This window comes from Thamnophis elegans, chromosome 13 (genome assembly GCF_009769535.1).
Source record: "Thamnophis elegans isolate rThaEle1 chromosome 13, rThaEle1.pri, whole genome shotgun sequence".
NCBI lineage: Eukaryota > Metazoa > Chordata > Lepidosauria > Squamata > Colubridae > Thamnophis > Thamnophis elegans.
The window spans coordinates 25547772-25568231 of record NC_045553.1 but is presented as its reverse complement, the minus strand read 5'-3'; the positions used below and the strand labels follow the sequence as shown (position 1 = coordinate 25568231).

The following is a 20460-nucleotide window of genomic DNA, read 5'->3' as shown; positions in this document are numbered from 1 at the left end:
CAGTAGCTGCAGCAACCCAGATAATCCAAACGAAGCAACCCAGAGAGTCCAAACGAACAGACACGGCTAGAATACACGGATAGATTTTATTCACTACAAATTTGAACAGTTGTTTCCTGCAAATGTTCCCTCCCAACGGCTCACCTATAATCTCTCTTGGGAGGGGCCAATCAACAACCACCTGTGCTTAATTATCTTCTGTGAGTCTGCCTACGGAGTTGCTGCTTCCATTTCTCAGCCTATCTCAATCTAGCATCAGGGACAAACTGCCTTTGATCCTCCCCATTGCGCCTCCTGGTGGCCAACCAGCCTCTCTGGTCCCTGCTCTGAGTCTGAACCCTGCCCAGGGTCCTCCACATCTTCCATGGCAGACTCATATGGTTCCTTACTATCCGAGTCCATCAGCAGCTCATCCGGATCCTGCTGGGCCACAACACTTAGATATGTTAAAGAAAAACGTATAAATAACATTTATATATAAAAAAGAAAATAGGACAGCGTGGATCAGAACCAAGTAAGGAAATTCGAGGTGGAACATGGCTGTTCCATTTCTTTTAACAATATGTCTTCTTCCCCTGGGAGGCCTTGAGAAGTTGCATGGGTCCTAGAGATAACGCAAAGGGCAACTCTAAAGATACTTCATTGTAGCCCCATCTTTTTAAATTTTGGCCATAATGGTTTTGCTGATGTCTGGATGGTTGAATATTAAAGTTTGGTAACAAATAAATTTAAATCACACAAAGCTTCCTCTCTGGAAAACCCCAGAATGGGTGACAGCATGAAATAGATTTAAAGTTGGTATTTTCAGGCCCCCTTACTGTGATTTCTTAAAATTTAACGTTTGTTCTGTCCCGAAAGAAAATATTAGCTTACTGCAGCATTATGGTTTGAATACACATTCAAAGGCGATTCAGAGAAATGCACTTAATTCACTACAATCAAGCTCAAGGGAGGTACTAATACCACCATATAAAGCCTTAGTAAGAACATGCTTAGAGTACTGCATCCAGTTTTGGTCACCACACTATGAAAAAAGATGTGGAGACTCTAGAAAGAGGGCAGAGAAGAGCAACAAAGATGATTAGGGGACTGGAGACTAAAACATATGAAGAATGGTGGCAGGAACTGGGCATGGCTAGTCTAGTGAAGAGAAGGACCAGAGGAGACAAGTTAGCAGTCTTCTAATACTTGTGGAGCTGCCACGGGGGTGGGGGTGGGGGTGGGGGTGGTGTCAAGCTATTTTCCAAGACACTTGGAAGGCCAGACACTGGATGGAAACGGATCAAGGAGAGATTCAACCTAGAATTAAGGAAGAATTTTCTGACAGTGAGAACAATCAACCCATGGAACAGAAGTTGTCTTCGGAAGTTGTGGGAGCTTCATCACTTGAGACTTTCAAGAAGGGACTGGACTGCCATTTGTCAGAAATGGGGTAGGGTCTCCTGCTTGGGTGGGTGGGTGGGTGGGGTTGGACTAGATGATCTATAAGGTCCCTTCTTAATCTGTTATCCGTTAAAGAAATATATCTGGCTGCCGTGGATTTCCCAGGTCCAACTCTTTAAGAGCTAACAAAATTTATGGAATTCTAGACAGAACTCTGAATGAAAACTTTTATTAGTACAGAACTAAACCAATGCCTCTCTCCTTAGAGAAGCAAACTCACTCGGTTAAAAGAAGGGTCTGAAAATGAGGTCAAGACAAGGAAGGCTCCACAACCCACATCCAACCTCAAAGAGATGGAGAAGGGGCTATCAAGAGCAGTAGTAGGAACCGAGTTAATCCACGTGGGGGCACCATATTCCTGCTGGAAGCAAAGAATAGGGTGCAACACAACTGCTGTATTTTAACAAGTTCTACAGATAACGACATTATGCCGTTAATAGGTGTGGGGGAAAAAACAATTAAGAATCTGTACTGACAGTTATCAACTTATCAATTTACTCTCCTCTAAAAAAATGATTCTTCAACTTTTGGCTTAATTCAGTAAACTTTCTACCCAAACTCTTTTTAGAAACATCTCTTTTTTTGTCAATTTTCACATCCTATATAAGTAACATAAAGCTAATCTGAACCTGTTTTTTAAAAAAAAGCTGTGCTAAGATAATTGTCCATTAAAGTTTTTAAAGTTTTTTTCCCAAGCAAAAGTAAAAACAAATAAAACACAATTACATTCAAAGAGCATTCTTCAAACTCAAGGAGAGAGTTCCGCGTAATCAGATTTATAACTAAAATTCTTATTAATATACCGAAGTGCACAAGTGCAGATATTATTAATTTTAATAAGAAATGGTTAATTCTGTGTGTGGTAACCCCTCCTCCGCTTGTATTAATTCAATGAAAAAGGGCACTTTATTATTATTAAATTAGTCAAAAAAGTATCTTTCCAATATCTCATATATTTTGAATAATGTTTAAACTTAAAGGCTAAGAAAATATGGAAAATCGTTGGGACTCAGATATAGCATGGGCCATTAATATGCGAAGACTAGTCTCCAAAAATTAACTCTGGAGTTTGGCAATTTGGCAGCAATATTCAAAAAAAAATTGCATTTGCACATTTTGCCAACGTCCCCAATTTGCAGGTTTTATTCTAAATTGATTGTTTATAGCCTTTTGCAAAACTTGCAACCTATTTTTGATTATGATTACAAACTGTGAGCAAACAAGAGGTGAAATAGAAATAAACTAAAGACATAAGGACGGAGCAATTATATAAGAACAATAAATTCTTCTTTCTAAATTCTGGAGCTTTTACAGATGCTACCTTCATTTGTTTTCTAAAATGTTTTGTAAAGAAAGAACAAAAGGATTCTGTATATAGAACGATACATTTAGATCCAGCTTGGGTGGCGGGTTGGACTAGATGACCTACAAGGTCCCTTCCAACTCTGTTAATCTGTTTAATAAGCTTCCACTTGCATTATTGGATTGCTATTTATTCCCCCCTCAAAGTAAACACGTTTCACCTAAATTTCCATACGTCGTCTTGGGAATTTCAGTGAGACTTTCAGCATCGCAGAGAAATCTATGATAAACCTTTGTTAACTGCCCCCCCCACATAGAAACTAAAGTCATAAAACAATTCACACCACCCACCTCTAACCAGACTTCCGTCCCTTCTGCAAACATGGCAGGCTGCATTTGCCACATAATTTAACCTAATATGTAGGTTTGAAAATATACATGCCGCACGCTACTGGGTAAATCTCCAACGGATTCCTTCTCCCAAAGGTTCGAAGGACAGAGGGCAAGCTACAAATAGTTAAACAAAAAATAATAATAATTAAGACACAAGCTGAAAAAAACTGTCCTGTTTTCAATTTCCTAGCCTTATTTCAACAGATGTTCTCTGTAGTAGCAGGTGCCTTGTTTCTCCAAAACCTCCCCCGATAATAAGCCCAATCAGGCTTTTGAGTGCATGCGATAAAATAAGCCCTCCCCAAAAATATTGCAACACAGCAGCGGCTATGAGGTAACCACGCTCACCGCCTCCTGTACCTCAAAAATAAGACCTCCCCGTAAAATTGCCAAGTTATTTTTGGGGGGGGGGGTCAAAAGAAAATAAGACCCCACCTTATTTTTTGCGGAAACACGGTAACTTCTGCATTCATCAGGTAGCAAAATATCCCTTTTGTTAAGCAGGGGTGGGATTCAGCAGGTTCAGGCGAACCGGATATTAGTTTTACATCCGGTTCAGCAAAATGGCAGTTCCGATGACCAGCTGGCCCTGCCTCACCCCTCCCCTCCGAGGAGTCCCCACGTGCCCCGTTCTGGTTTGCAGGGAGCCTCCTAGGCCCAAAATGGGGTGCGAGGGGATGTGGGAGCCCCCCACCTCCGCAACCCCTTTTCCTTCCTAGAAGGCTACAAGGAGGCCTCCTAGGCCCAAAATGGGGCATGGGGGGGGGGGGGAGGAAGGGAATGCAAAGTATGCGCTCACTGAACCAGTTGTGAAACAGGTTGGATCCCACCACAGGGCATACTTGATAGGAGAAGGACGAAACAATTTTTGTCAAGCTGGCAGTTTCTAGATCTAAAGAGTGTGGGGTTCAGTTCCCAGAATTTGCAGCAGCACCCCGATGTTTGGAGAATGCTAGATGAAATCTAACTATCTAGAGCAAGGGTCTCCAACCTGGGCAACTTGGAGACTTGTGGACTTCAACTCCTGGAATTCTGATGAACTCTGAGAGTTGAAGTCCACAAGTCTTCAAGTTACCCAGGTTGGAGACCCCTGCTCTAGAGAGTGATGAGATTGGGGAAGCAGGCGTCTATAAATAATAGTGACAAGAAAAATGATCCCAAAGAGTTTTAAGTCTTGATGCACCTGCTGGGCAGACACAGCATCAGTTTATGCCTACGGTGACATCTTAAAAGTTCAGAGGGGGAAATCAGATTTTTGTTTTGTTTTGTACAGAATGAGAAGGACAAGTAGAGAAGGAAGCATTCTTATCAGGCCCCCCTTCAACCAGGAAGCATGCACTCTACTTCTCTTTCATCTTAGTGTGGGAACATCAAAGTCCGTGGCTGGGGGGAAATATTCGGTTCCAAAAATTCAGGTGAACCTTACAGGGGGGGTGGGAGTATTTTACATTAGAACACGTACTCCATATTTACAGGAGGAAGAGGGATATTGCTTCAAGTGTTGGCCTGAGGCAGGTTGGACAACTCAACCCCAAATCAAAGTCCAGCGATCTCGGCTCAAATTATTATTGCAATCTTTGGACGGTGTGGGGAAAAATCTGCAACTTTCATGATGGGTTCAGCCCACAGCTTTCTCCATCGCCCTGCCTCTAATCACGCTGGAGCTAGGAGGACTTAAAGATTCCTAAACAGCTAGAGGCCTCCAAGCTGCTTAGAAAACAAGGACCTGACCTGGGCAACTCACATCGCAGCCCTGGTCAAAGGGCCCAGCAGAGATTATACAACTGAATGAAAAACTGCTGGTGACCTTCTACCGTTGCACCTTATCTTAAGAGAGCATCTTAGCTTGCTGCACCTGTGTGTGGCTTGCCATATGCTTGCTCCTGGGGAGGAAAGCTTTGGCCAATCTAGGCAACAGACTAAAAAGCAGAGACACTACCCTGCCAACAAAAGTGTGCATATTCAAGCTATGGTTTTCCCAGTTGCAATGGATGGCTGTGAAAGTTGGATCATAAGGAAGGCTGAGTGCCAAAGAATGGAGGGCCTTGAACTCTGGTGTTGGAGAAGACTCCTGTGAGTCCCTTGGACCTCAAGGAGATCCAATCAGTCAGTCCTAGAGGAGTTCAACCCTGACTGCTTTTTAGAAGGCCAGATCCTGGAGAGAAAACTCAAATACTTTGGCCACCTAATGAGAAGGAAGAACTCCCTGGAGAAGAGCCTCATGCTGGGAATGATTGAGAGCAAAAGAAGAAGGGGACGGCAGAGAATGAGGTGGCTGGATGGAATCACTGAAGCAGTCGGCGTGAGCTTAAATGGACTCCAGAGGATGGCAGAGGACAGGAAGGCCTGGAAGAATGTTGTCCATGGAGTCACGATGGGTCAGACACGACTTCACAACTAACAACAACAGCAACATGGCTTGCCAATTGCACAGTGGCAGATAAGGACAATGCTCCAGAGGGTCAACATCATTGCCCAGAAGATCATTGGTTGCCCTCTTCCCTCTTTCGAAGAGCTTTATAGCTCCCGCTGCCTTAAGAAAGTTCAAAGTGTCCCTAGAGATCCATCTCATCCGGGCACCCACTTTTTTTTTAAACTATTACCATCTGGCAGATGGTACAGGACAATAAAACAAGGACAAATAGGCTGAAAAACAGCTTCTATCCCACAGCAGTAACTATATTGAATTCTGCTGTATAGTGCAATATGAATGCAATATCAGGGGTTTTCAATTTCAATTCTATAGCATGAGAAGGAGGTGTTTTTGTGTTTTTATTTTTATAGTTAGAATGTACACTGAAAACAGCATTTAATTTCATTGTACAAGGTGCAGTGACAATGAAGTAAACTAAACTTAGTCAAAAGTCCCTACCGTTCGTTCAGGCCCCTTGGAAAGAAGACAGAAAAAAACCAACAACTTGGTCATACAGTTAATTTTTGCTCTTTTATGAACTGATCTCAAACATCATCATCCGACCTGTGAAAGTGGAAGTATTTTGAGCAGGGCATCCATAGAGGGTCTCAGCCACTTTGTGTAAGCTGATAGGAGCTAAACAAAGGGGGGAAATCTTTCCTAAGGGTTCAAGGTGCAGCAAGCACAACACAATACTGCATTCAGTTTTGGTCACCACAATGTAAAAAGATGTTGAAACTCTAGAAAAAGTGCAGAGAAAAGCAACCAGGATGATTTGGGGATTTGAGGCAAAAACATACGAAGAATGGTTGCAGGAACTGGGCATGGCTAGTTTAGTGAAGAGAAGGACCAGGGGAGATATGATAGCAGCCTTCCAATATTTGAGGGGCTGCCACAGAGAGGAGGGGGTGAACCTGTTTTCCAAAGTACCCGAAGGCCAGACAAGGAATAATGAATGGAAACTGATCAAGGAGAGATTCAACCTGGAAATAAGGAGGAATTTTCTGACAGTGAGAACAATCAACCAATGGAACAGAAGTTGCCTTCAGAAGTCGTGGCAGCTTCATCAATAGAGGCTTTCAAGAAGAGACTGGACTACCATCTGTCAGAAATGGTGTAGGGTCTCCTGCTTGGGGAGGGGGTGGGTGGGCTGGACTAGATGGCCTAAAAGGACCCTTCCAAGTCTGTTAATCTGTTCTAACTCACTCTAAGAAAACCTTCTATGGTGATACAAACACATAGAGCAGGGTCTATCCTTACTACTAAACAAACCCCGGAAATCTTGAGAAATAAAGAAGTTACACTCTATTTTCTTGCTGACCAAACTCTTGTGCAGAAGCCACTAACTACCTAAATTGTTTTCTTACTCCTGGCTGGATTGATGTTTGCCTTTTTTTTTGAGTTTGTGGTGATTGTTTCCCCACAGCTGCCAAGGTCTGGATCAAGTCCTGGGAGAATCCTACCTAGTCAATTAAGTGTTGCGCAATCAGCGCAAAATGCAACTGCGTTTAGAAACAAAATAAGGTGGAGATTACTGATGAAGAGAAGTTTGGAAGAAGCTTGGTAAAGCAACCACAATTCTCTCCTTGCTCACATTAAATTGCAAACAAATGAAAACCAGGAAACTCCCGGGGTGGCCTAGGAGAGGCTCCAACAGGTGGGGAAACCGTGAAGAACCTCAAGAGGTTGTTTTTTTTTACAATCCAGCCCAGAGAATGACTCACAAGCTCTCTAACCACTGTAGTCCTAACATATTTTGTAAGGGCTGGAATTCTTTCATGGAGAGGCCAAGGGGGATTTGGGGGGGCAGGAGATGTTTAAAAATAAAACCAACGTATCTCCTGAGTCAATTCCAATTTCTGGGAGTTGAAATCCACCAGATTCTGACCTTGGCTTCCTGAGACAGTAAAAAGCACACACTTAGTCCCCAAAACCCTATTTTTATTTCAACAGCTGTGAATTATGTTCCTTCACAGCCCGTAGTGAGTCCCAAATAGTTTGTAAAGAGTCCGACAGAAGTCTTCCAAAGTCTTTCGGGATAAGGCTGATAAGCACCCACCTTTATCTCCCTTGAAACGCTGCCAAAGACCTAATTGCCAATTAGCTTTGCAAGGCCACACAGAGCACAGACTCAAAACGGAGCTTCAGAATTTAAACCGACCACAACGAAAAAAGTTGCTTCCTGCAAAGGCTCACTTGCCTTTGCTTGTCCTTTATGTCTTCTGGGAGGGGCGAATCATCTCCAAGCCTTACTCCCGAGTCACCCCTTTTGTCTTAACTGCTTTTGCCTTCTGGAAGCTCTGTGCATGCGCACACTGGGAACAGGCTCTTCCTCTTCCTTGCTGATGTCCCCCTCTGGGGGCTCTGGAGGCAGCACATAACTCCTAGATTGCTGTGGCCCCCTTTCTGCCTTGGACACGGAGCCCTCGTCTGACCCTTCCCCAAACTCCAGGACTGACCCATGTTCCCCCCGCAACCTCCTCACTGTCAGACTCTGCTGCCAGCTCCGCAGGCCACCGCTGGACCACAACAATCAATCTTAAAGCTTTCATATATATAGAAGAATCCCTATTTCAGTGATGGCTAACATTTTTGTCATCGCGTGCTAAAAGCATGCATGCAATGTGTGTGTGACCCCCGTCCATGCATGTGCAACCCCCATGTCCTGTTTTGGGCCTGGAAAGCCTCCTGCAACAACCTGGAAGCCGAAACGGGGCGTGGGGGCGCTGCACAAGGCCCCAAAATGCAATGCGAGTGATCCCCCATGCATGCACCCCACTCCCCATGCATGAACGTGTGTCCCCCCCGCATGCGCGGCAGAGACCTGAAGACCAGCTAGTCAGCATGAGGCATGCATGCACGCGCATTGGAGCAGGGCTGGGGCAATGACTGCCGTGCCTGCAGAGTGTAGCATGTGGCACATGAGCCATAGGTTCACCATCACAGCCCTATTCTATCTCTACAATTGATTTATTTATCTCATGATGTTTCTTATTATGATGCGCTGCTTGTCATAAGCACTTGACCTTAAAACTTTCCATCAATTGAACTTTCTGGTTAAATGGCAAAGGAGGGGGAGGGGACACTTCTTTTTAGAATATCAATATGTTACTTTTCAAGGTTCAAAAACCTATTAGCGAGAAAAAAAGGAAGTATTTCCAAATGATGGAGTGTATTCTCTCTCTCTCTCTCTCCCTTCCCTCTTTCTTTTCTTTTCTTTTCCTTTCCTTAAGAAGGGTATTTCTAGCCCAGGAATCCCCAACCTTTCGGACCTCAGGGACCGCTGAATTCATAATTTTAAATCCCGCGGACCACTAATGTCATCTGCGTAATGACCGACTGGGTGGGCGTGGCCATGTGGCCATGTGACTGGGTGGGTGTGGGCAACGATGTCACTCACATCAAGGGATGCCTTGCTTGCCTGCCCACTGAGGCTCCTTCGGGTCCCAACAGGAAGCAGTTGCTGGAGCTAGGCAGCAACCACGAGAAAGAGTCGGCAAAACAGCTCAATTCAAATTGGATCTGACTGAGGAGGCTCAGTAGAAGCACCTCACTGAGGACTAGGAGCATAGGCTTTCCAAGCACAGAGAAGACTTGTGGGAGTGCAAGGCCAGGTACCGGTGCCTGGAAGCTCAGCGGGCTGAGATGGTCAGCCACTTCCAGGCCATGATGCAGTCCCACTGGAACGAGGCCCTCTGGCTCTTTGCCACCAGCGGCCCTTCCTTCCAGCCTTTGCCCAAAGCCCCGTACCAGGAGGCTGAAGCAGACCCCAAGTCAGAATTTCTGCCCCCTCCGACCCGCACAAAAAGCCCCTGAAGGGGGAGACTCTCTGCAACAACACAAGTGTTCATTGCACGTATCCAGCCCAGGGACCGTAGTTTGATGTCCCCTGATTTAGTGAAATAGAAAAAATGCAAATAATTTTTCAGAGGTAAAATATAAACCAGGCATCCAGGACTAAATCTCTTCTTGAGTATCTTATGTGCTCTTGGAAGTTCTCCCCAATTTTTTAAACTTAATTTATATCCTGCCTTCCTATCTGTTGAACATTCAAGATAGCTGACAGCATACAAAAGGAACAATTAAATGCACTAAAAGGAACAATTAAATGCACTAATTGTGCAATTGTTACAATAGTATAAAGAGATGTTTCTTAGTGCAAACAAAACACCTTTGGCCAAAAATCTGCCTTCCTAAAGTCACCCCTTGTAGTTCCTGAGATCAGGGTAGTCTTCCTATTAAATGTCCCAAAGATGCCTTTTTTGGTGTGTTTTTCCTTGAAGATGTTTTGCTTCTCATCCAAGAAGCTTCTTCAGTTCTGACGGAAGGGTGGAGAATGGAAGGATTTATATTCCTTGCAGCTGTCCTTCCGTAAATTTCACATACATAAATCCTTCCATTCTCCACCATTCCGTCAGAACCAAAGAAGCTTCTTGGATGAGAAGCGACATATTTTCTAGCCAAACAAGTAAGTCCAGCTGACTTTTACAAGAAAGCTCCTTTGGGACAACCGTGACCTGGACGACCGAGATTCTCCGTTGACATTTTCCTATTTAAGTAGTTCTTCCCTAGGCACTTCCAGACTGGCTTATCACCAAGAGTTCCAATCGAAGTAAGCCAATTCCATTGTTCAGGAATAGAATAGAATAGAACAGAATTAGGAAAGAGAATAGAACAGAGTAGAATTAGGAAAGAGAATAGAATTGAACTAAGAAAGAGAATAGAATTAGGAAAGAGAACAGAATAGAATAGAATAGAATAAAGAAAGAGAATAGAATAGGAGATGGAATAGAATAGAACAGAATTGAATAGAATAAGGAAAGAGAATAGAATAGAATTAGAAAAGAGAATAGAACAGAATTAAGAAAGAATAGAATAGAATTAGGAAAGAGAATAGAACAGAATAGAATTAGGAAAGAGAATAGAATAGAATAGAATTCTTTATTGGTCAAGTGTGATTGGACACACAAGGAATTTGTCTTTGATGCATATGCTCTCTGTGTACATAAGGAGAATAAAATACATTCATCAAGAATAAAAAGATACAACAGTGATAGTCAAGGTTACTAATAAGCTATCAAATTGTACTAGGAAACAAAACAATATAAATTTTAAAGATACGAGCAACATGGTTATAGTCGTAAGTGGGAAGAGATAGATACTAGGAAGGAAGAGAACAATAATAGTAGTACAGTCTTAGTACGTAATATGACAGTGTTGTGGGAATTAGTTGTTTATGTGCTGGCATTCGGGAAAAAGCTATCCTTGTGTCTAGTTGTTCTGGTGTGCAGGGCCACTTTAATGGGATTAAAGATGTGTCTTCTTTGCATGCTTATCCAGAAAACCAAGGCACAGTCCCTCCTGTGTGGGCTGCACACCAGGCAAAGCATCTCACCTCTTAGAAAAAACCAAAGAGGAAGAGAGCAGATGTAGAAATTCCCGCTCTGTAACACAATCCTGTACAGGACAAAATCTAAAACTTAATGAGGCTTGGAAAAAGAGATAGAGACCGGAGGGGGGGGGGAGAGAATGCAGGGTGGGGGCGGCCCAGAGGCCCTCCCCTTTTGGACCTGACCTTCTCCTTGCTCTGATCTCAAAGCCTTTGGAAGGATCTGATCCGGTGGCTTCCGGCAGGATTACACACACTTCTTTATTTAAGCTAAATCCACCCCCCACAAACACAAAGGAATTGTGCTCCCGTTTCTAACACTGTATTAAATCTATCTGGGTAGGGTCAGCCTGAGTTTGATGATTCCCATGATTGTAAACCTTGATTGCTGTCCATGCTGCCTGGAACTTATGGGAATGGTAATTCAGTAGTTTGGAGCACCAACTGTGCCTCTCCCAGAATAGGAAAATAACATTGCCAATATCGTATAAAGAAAACTTATATAAGATGTTTTATCGGTGGCATCTTCCACCTGCAAGAATAGGCAAAATGTTCAGAAATTTAGTGCCAAATTGTTGGAAATTTATTCACGAATCAGGCACGTACTACCATATGTGGTGGTCGTGCCAAAAAACAAAATAATATTGGTGGAAAATTCAAAGGTGGCTGATAGAGATAACTGAAGAGGAAATAGAATTCACAACAGAACTATTTATTTTGGGAATCATAAACAATAAATACAAGAAGGGGTAATTTATTTAACAATACATATTATTACAGCAGCAAGAATGGTCTTTGCCCAAAACTGGAAAAAACATGGAAATTCCTCAAGAAGGGGAAATAATTAGGAAAATTCTGACTTGTGCTGAAATGGCTAAATTGATGTGAGAATTGAAGAATAAAGAGGAATCAGAATATTATAGGATCTGGGAAAGACAACGAAAAGGAAGGGAAGATGGGGAGAGCAAGGAAGCAAAAATAAGGAAAGAGGGGAAGGAAGAAGAAAGAAAAATGAAGAGGGAAGGAAAAAGAAGAAAAGGAAGGAAGGAAGGAAGGAGGGAGGGAGGGAGGGAGGGAGGGAAGGAATGACATTTATTGTTTATTCAAACTTTTCCTAAAATCATCTGCCCGGTTTCACTGAAAAAAGGACCTCCCCAGATAATAAGCCCAATTGGGCTTTTGAGCGCATGTGCTAATTAAACCCTCTCCCCAAAATAAGCCCTCCCTGAAAATACTGAAACACAGCAGCAGCCATGAGGTGACCAAGCTCGCTGCCTCCTGCACCTCAAAAATAATAGACCTCCCCGAAAATAAGGCCAAGTGCTTATTTCGGGAGTCAAAAGAAAATAAGATCCCTGTTTTATTTTTGGGGAAACATGGGTAAATTGTTGCACACTTCAACTTTTGGTTATATGTTCTTTGTGTCTATATGGTTTACAGAGCTGGGTTTTCCAGTGTCTACATCAGTAAGTGTCCAACCTTGGCGATTTTAAGACCTGTGGACTTCAACTTCTAGAATTCCCCAGCCAATTCTACTCTATTCTATTCTTATCCTATTTCTCTATTCTATTCTTATCCTAATCATATTTCTCTATTCTATTCTATTCTATTCTCCTATTTCTCTATTATATTATATCTATTCTAATCCTATTTCTCTATTCTATTCTATCCTATCCTTATACTATTTCTCTATTCTATTCTATTCTATTCTATTCTTATCCTAATCGTATTTCTCTATTCTATTCTATTCTTAGCATATTTCTCTATTCTATTCTATTCTATCCTTATCCTATTTCTCTATTCTATTCTTAGCATATTTCTCTATTCTATTCTTAGCATATTTCTCTATTCTATTCTATTCTATTCTATTCTATTCTATTCTATTCTTATCCTATTTCTCTATTCTATTCTATTCTATTCTTATCCTATTTCTCTATTCTATTATATTCTTATCCTATTTCTCTATTCTATTCTATCCTATCCTTATCCTAATCATATTTCTCTGTTCTATTCTATTCTATTCTATTCTATTCTATTCTATTCTTATCCTATTTCTCTATTCTATTCTATTCTATTCCCCAGTTGTTAAGTGAATCTGGCTTCCGCCATAGATTTTGCTTATCAGAAGGTCCCAAAAGGAAATCACATAACCCAGGTACATTGCAACAGTCATAAATATGAGTCAGTTGCCAAGCATCCAAATTTTGATCACATGAGGATGTTGCAATGGTCTAAGGGTGAAAAATGGTCATAAGTCATTTTTATTGCCGTTGTAATTATGAACGGGTCAGTAAATGTTTAAGGGGAAGATTACCTGTAGGAAAGTAAAAAAAAAAACTGAATATTTTTGGGGGGATATGGTTAGGAAAACAAAAGCCAAAGGTGGGTACAGGGAGGACAGCCCCTCCACCTTACCTGCGCTCGGATCAGAGATTCAAAACTGGGCTTGAAATAATCGATGCGGCTGCTGTAAAACTTGGGCATCTCTTCCAGAAGCTGCTTGTTCTTGCCTTCAAAGTCATCTTTCACTGGCCTTAGTTCTTCTCGAGCCTGGAGGAACCCAAAAGAAGGTGTGAAGAGGAGAAGATGATCTCAAAATGCTGTCCTCCTTGGTTAGCTCCTCCAGCGCTGGGCATGATCTCAATCTATAGACTGGAATGACTCTCAAACCCAAAGCAGCTGTTCTGACTGAGGCTTCCCAAGAGAATGAAGCAAACTCCTTGTCCTGACAAAAAACGTTTTTCTTAATTTCCTGTGAATTCTGCTCATTCACAGCCAGCAAAGTCTTTCAAGGGAGGATTTACAGTCACAGACCTTATCTGGCTTGGAGAGCTGCCAGGCTGATATCTGCAAAACTTTACAAGGAGTCTCAGAGAGCCACGAACCAATTAAGCAAACTCATTGTCTCCTGCAAACTCCAATCCCCTTTTGTTCCTCTTTTATTTCCTCTGGGAGGGGCCATTACTCCCAAGTTGGCCCCTGTTCTTTAGCTGTTCCCTTCATCTGGCAACTCTGTGCATGCGTACACTGGGAACAGGCTCCAGTTGTTCGTCTGCCTCAGTGATGTCTGACTCTGAAGGCAGCTGATAACTGGCAAACAGCCCTGGCCTCCTCTCTGCCTCCAACACAGAGCCCTCATCAGAGCTTTCCCCAGACTCCAGGACTGGCCTATGTTCCTCCCCAAATAAAAGAGGAGTGAAAAGGGATGGGTGTTTGTAGGAGACAATTAGTTCATTCCTGCATTCTTGCCAAGTATTGCAGCATCTGAAAGATATCGGCCTGGCCACTCTCCAAGCCTGATAAAGATTGGTAATGGTAACTATCTTCAACTATCTTGAAAGGCGGTGGGAGAGGAAAGACTTTGTTGGAGAGGAATTCACTGTTAATTAAATAAAAGGGGTTTATCGGGATGAGGACTCAGCTTCGTGCTGCTGGGGAAACCTAGGTCAGAACAGTTTTGAATTGATTTTATTTTTGCTGGAAGCCCAATGACTTCTTCTAAAACTTGAGCCCCTGGATTTAATTTCAGTTCCAGAACTGAATCCAGCTCATTAAGTTCTCAACACAAAATATCATTTCTGTAATATTTCTTTATTTCAACAATATATACTTTTACGGAAGGGAAGCCTCCCTTTCTTGCTAATCCTGGAGTAATCTGAAAATTTCCCAGAGAAGAATCCTCAATAGATCGCTAGGTCAATTCTCAGTCTATAGAAGAAGCTTCTTGGATGAGAACTGAATCATCTTCAAGAAAAATTAAGGAAGTCCAATTGTCTTTTTTAAAGACCTTTGGGACAACTGTGACCTGGATGATTGAGAACTTCCATAGACATTTAGACAATTCTCAGTCTACACCTCACTGAAACTCTCATAGTGTCACTGATGAGAGGGTATCACAACTCTTTGTGTTCTCCTCCGACACACACCTTCATTTGCACAAAGTTCTAGAACTGGCATCCATGTTTCCTCGCACCCCCAAAAACCCCTCAAAGTTGTTGTTGTTATTATTATTATATGGTTAATCTTTGGTGAGATTCACAACCTTTGGGGCTGGTTGGTTGCTCAACAGCTCGAATCCTAACCAAGGACCTAGAAACTGTTATCTCCGACGTTACCTTAACGTTATTAAGGTTCATCATCATCATCATCATCATCATCATCAACATAATTGTATCAAAGCAGCCAGTTGTTTTGCCGGATTTGGCATTGATTACTAGTTGGGCCCCACCCAGGGGCCTAGGACGTCATAACGTATTTTTGTAATATTCGTGTGGATCCAAGCAGTGCGGCTTTTTGCATTTGACTGAAGGTGATTTTGTCAATTTTTAACTCTTTTAAATGTATTTCCAGTGCTTTTGGAATAGCACCCAGTGTGCCGATTACCACTGGAATTACCAATGCTGGTTTGTGCCATAGTCGTTGAATTTCAATTTTTAAGTCCTGGTATTTTGCGATTTTTTCATGTTCCTTCTCATCGAACCTGCTATCACCTGGTATTGTGATGTCTATGATTGTAACCTTATTTTTCTCAACCAGTGTGATGTCTGGTGTATTATGTGCCAGTATTTTGTCTGTTTGTATGCGAAAATCCCACAAGATCTTGACCATCTGATTTTCGGTGACTTTTTCAGGCTTATGTTCCCACCAGTTTGTTGCTGTTTTAATATTATAATTTTTGCATAAATTCCAATGGATCATTTGTGCTACTGAATTGTGTTTAATAATAATAATAATAATAATAACAACAACAACAACAACAACAACAACAACAACAACTCCGCCGTTGCCGGTCCCAAGCCCGGATGAGAAAGGAGGAGGGTTGGGGTCAGGTTGGTATCTGGTCCCATTAAAAAAAAACCACCAATAGCAATAGCAGTAGACTTATATACTGCTTCATAGGCCTTTCAGGCCTCTCTAAGCGGTTTACAGAGAGTCAGCATATTGCCCCCAACAATCTGGGTCCTCATTTTACCCACCTCGGAAGGATGGAAGGCTGAGTCAACCCTGAGCCGGTGAGATTTGAACCGCTGACCTGCTGATCTAGCAGTAGCCTGCAGTGCTGCATTTAACCACTGCGCCACCAACCCATACAATATGGTGAAAAAAACAAATAAGAATTCCATACCGCATCGGTCGTCTCGTGGGTTAACAAGGGCCGCGGCGGATGTTGGGGTCCCTGGACATCCGTCAACAAGTGGGCAACAAGTGGACCAGCCAACAAAACGACAAAAATATAGTGCAGATGAAAACCGTGCCATAATGGCCTGTTACTACAGAGCCAGAAAAAAGAGGCTATTTAAAGCGAATGTATGAATTATGGAAACAACAATATCCAGATTCAAATGTTAGTGAACAACGACTAGCAGATCAAAGGCAATTTATTATACGGAATAAAGTGTTTAGTGAAGTTGAACATGAGGAAATTCAGGCAAATTGCAAAACCCAAAAAACAATATCACAAGCGGAAATAACTGATATTCAAGACACAACTAAAGACATTATAGTAGAACTCCCAGAAGAAGCTCTCGGGGAGGAAATAACATCACCACCACTAGAACCAGTTATCACTGAACCAACTGATGAACTAACTCAAAAACAAAAAGAATTGAAGGATAAGATCATGGAGAATTTTCTGCTTAATAGGAAAGGCAACGTTTACCATCACTAAAAACTGTGCCTAAGAAAATTTTGGCCCCTATCATGAAAATGGTTAATGCAGTGTTTTCAACAATTGAACCGGGATCCATCTTGGAAACAAACCAGTTAATGTACAGCGCAGCTGTAATAGTCACTAATGAACTAGGCATTAAAATTAAAGTACCTAGTCACACAATAGAAAAAGCATCAAAGCCAAAGTGGAAAATCCGTTTAGAACAAAAAATCAAAAAAATAAGGGCAGATGCTAGTAACTTAAAGAACATGCATGAGTAACGGCTTAAAAACAACAAAATCATAGATCGGCTAATCAGACGATATAGATTGGATACAAGAAACATCAATGAAGCTGTAGAGATTGTAAAACAGCAGATAACAGCAACAGCTAGAAAAATTGAAAGATATGAGGCACGAATCATCCAATATAAACAAAATCAGCAATTTCGATCAGACCAACGGCGTTTTTATCAAAGTCTTAATGTGAATGGTGACACCAAAAGTGAAAAACCAGAAAAACAGGCCACAGTTGAATTCTGGAAAGAATTGTGGGAAAATGCAAAGGACTACAACAAGGAAGCAAAGTGGATACATGACTTTGAGAAAAGCATTGGCAACAAACAAATGCAAGTATTAGAAATAACAACTGAGATGGTCAAAAATCGAGTTAAAAAGGTAAAGAATTGGACATCACCTGGAAAGGACCAATTACATGGTTTCTGGCTCAAATATCTGACCAGTTTACATGCAATATTGGCCAGGCAACTGAATGAAATTTTACAAAAGGGCCAAATTGATGAATGGTTGACAACTGGAAAAACATACTTGATTCAGAAAGATGCAACTAAAGGAACAACACCTGAAAACTACAGACCAATAACATGCTTGCCAACAACCTTCAAATTACTCACAGGCATTATTGCAGATAACATGATGGATTATTTGGAAACAAACAACATCTTGCCAGTAGAGCAAAAAGGCAACAAAAGAAGGAGCAGGGGCACAAAAGATCAGCTTCTAATTGATAAAATGATATTAGAAAATTGTAAGAACAGAAAAACGAACTTGAACATGGTCTGGGTTGATTACAAAAAGGCATTTGACTCACTGCCACATAGTTGGATCATAAAATGCTTAGAAACAACTGGCATTAGCAAAAATATTACATCCTTTACTGAAAAGGCGATGAAACAATGGAGAACTGAGTTGGCAGTAGGGAATGAGATCTACGGAATGGTTAATATCAAGCGAGGAATTTTCCAGGGTGATTCACTTTCATTTCTTCTCTTCATCATCGCAATGATCCCACTATCAGTAATCTGAAAAAAAATGAAATTAGGCTACCAAACAGCCAAAGAAGCTGAAAAAAATTCACATTTACTATATATGGATGATTTGAAACTCTATGGAAAGTCAGAAATAGAAATCCAATCATTGACAAACACAGTCCGAGTATTCAGCACCGATATTTCAATGCAGTTTGGCATGGAAAAATGCGCCACTGTATCCATAAAAAGGGGCAAAATCACTGCATGTGAGGGAATTGAAATGCCCAATGGCCAATTAATTAAATGCAAAGAAAATGAAGCCTACAAATACTTAGGCATTCTGCAGTTGGATAACATCAAGCATGGAGAAGTAAAAACTATTGTCAGGCGAGAGTACACCAACAGAGTTAGGAAAATTTTGAAATCTAAATTGAATGGTGGAAATACAATCAAGGCCATAAATACCTGGGCAATACCAGTTATAAGATACACAGCTGGTATAGTTAACTGGACACAAGCTGATTTGGACATTTTGGACCGAAAAACCAGGAAACTAATGACAATGCACTACAGTATCACGTGGTGATACTGATAGACTATATCTGCCCCGAAAATCAGGTGGCAGAGGATTATTACAAGTGAAGCAAACAGTTGAAGAAGAAAAACATGCACTGGCTGATTATTTAAAAGAAAGTCAAGAACATCTATTAATCGAAGTAAAGAACAAAAATCTACTGAAGGCCCAACAGACGAAACAAGAATACAGAAAAGATGTGATAAAATCAAGAATGGAGAGTTGGCAGAACAAAGCACTGCATGGGCAATTTCTGGAAAAAATAAAAGAGAAGGTGGACAGTGAACAAACTTGGTTATGGTTAACAACAGGTACATTAAAGAAAGAAACAGAGTCACTAATCCTGGCTGCGCAAGAACAAGCTATCCGCACAAATGCCATTAAGGCCAAAATCGAAAAATCCTCTGATGATGCCAAATGCAGACTTTGCAAAGAAGCTGATGAAACTGTTGATCACATACTCAGCTGCTGCAATAAAATTGCACAGACTGATTATAAATTGCGGCACAATTCAGTAGCACAAATGATCCATTGGAATTTGTGCAAAAATTATAATATTAAAACAGCAGCAAACTGGTGGGAACATTACCCTGAAAAAGTCACCGAAAATCAGATGGTCAAGATCTTGTGGGATTTCCGTATACAAACAGACAAAATACTGGCGCATAATACACCAGACATCACACTGGTTGAGAAAAATAAGGTCACAATCATAGACATCTCAATATCAGGTGATAGCAGGGTTGCTGAGAAGGAACATGAAAAAATCGCAAAATACCAGGACTTAAAAATCGAAATTCAATGACTATGGCACAAACCAGCAGTGGTAATTCCAGTGGTAATTGGCACACTGGGTGCTATTCCAAAAGCACTGGAATTACATTTGAAACAGTTAAAAATTGACAAAATCACCTTCAGTCAAATGCAAATGCTAGTAACCAATGCCAAATCCGGCGAAACAACTGGCCGCTGTGATACAATTGTATAATAATAATAATAATTAAATCTTTGGTGAGATTCACAGCCTTTGGGGCTGGTTGGTAGCTCAACAGCTCGAGTCCTAACCAAGGACCTAGGAACTGTTAAGGTAACGTTGGAGGATATAAGCTGTTCCAAGTAGGATGGTCTTTTGTAGAATCAGAATGTTCAAGTGTGATAAATTTAGAATTTCCAAATAGCGAGGTAGCCCTTTAGGAATTGCTCCAAGGGCTCCAATTACAATCGGGACAACACATGATTTCTCTTTCCACAGTCGCTCAACTTCAATTTGCAAGTCCCGGTACTTTGTGATTTTTTCTTGCTGTTTATCTTTAATTCGTGCATCTCCAGGTATTGCAATGTCAATGAACCATACTTTTTTCTTTTCAACTATTGTTATGTCAGGTGTGTTGTGGACCAAGTGCCTGTCAGTCTGGATTCTGAAATCCCACAGGATCTTGACTTTCTCATTCTCTAAAACCTTCTCAACCTGATGGTCCCAGTGGTTTTTGCTGTACTCAAATCCAAACTTCTGGCACAATTTCCAGTGAATGATCTTAGCAACGCAGTCATGGCATTGTAGGTAGTCAGTTTGTGAAATTTTGCTGCACCCACTGATCAAGTGGTCGACTGTCTCGTCTTTCTCATTACAGAGGCGACATTTGCTGTTGCTGGTAACATGTAGAATTTTTGCCTTTGTGCAGTTTGTGGCTAAGGCTTGTTCTTGAGCTGCCAAAATAAAGTCTTCTGTTTCTTTTTTCAGTCCTCCTGATCTTAACCAGTTCCAAGTTAGCTTTTGGTCAGCTTTGCCTTCAATACTTTTCAAGTATTGGCTATGCATAGCTTTGTTTTTCCAATTTTCAGCTCGCTTCTCAATTATTTCTTTCTTATATTCAGATTTTGACTTAGTTGTCTTTAAAAGGCCTCCTTTATTTACTTCCTTAATCATTGGTTCTTCACTTTTCTGGATGTAACCATTCAAGCTGTGTTTTTCTTCTTCCACAGTCTGTTTTACTTGTAGGAGTCCTCGACCACCCTCTGCTCTTGG

The 20460-nt window shown here is 41.4% G+C and overlaps 1 protein-coding gene across 1 annotated transcript in view; it reads right to left on the bottom strand.

Annotated features, from left to right (window-relative positions):
• BIN3 (bridging integrator 3) overlaps positions 1 to 20460 on the bottom strand; it is a 139781-nt gene that overhangs the window by 10644 nt on the left and 108677 nt on the right. Inside the window, exon 8 of the mRNA XM_032229920.1 lies at positions 13356 to 13490. Within this exon, the coding sequence (XP_032085811.1) occupies positions 13356 to 13490 (135 nt within the window). The remainder of the gene's footprint in view (positions 1 to 13355; positions 13491 to 20460) is intronic.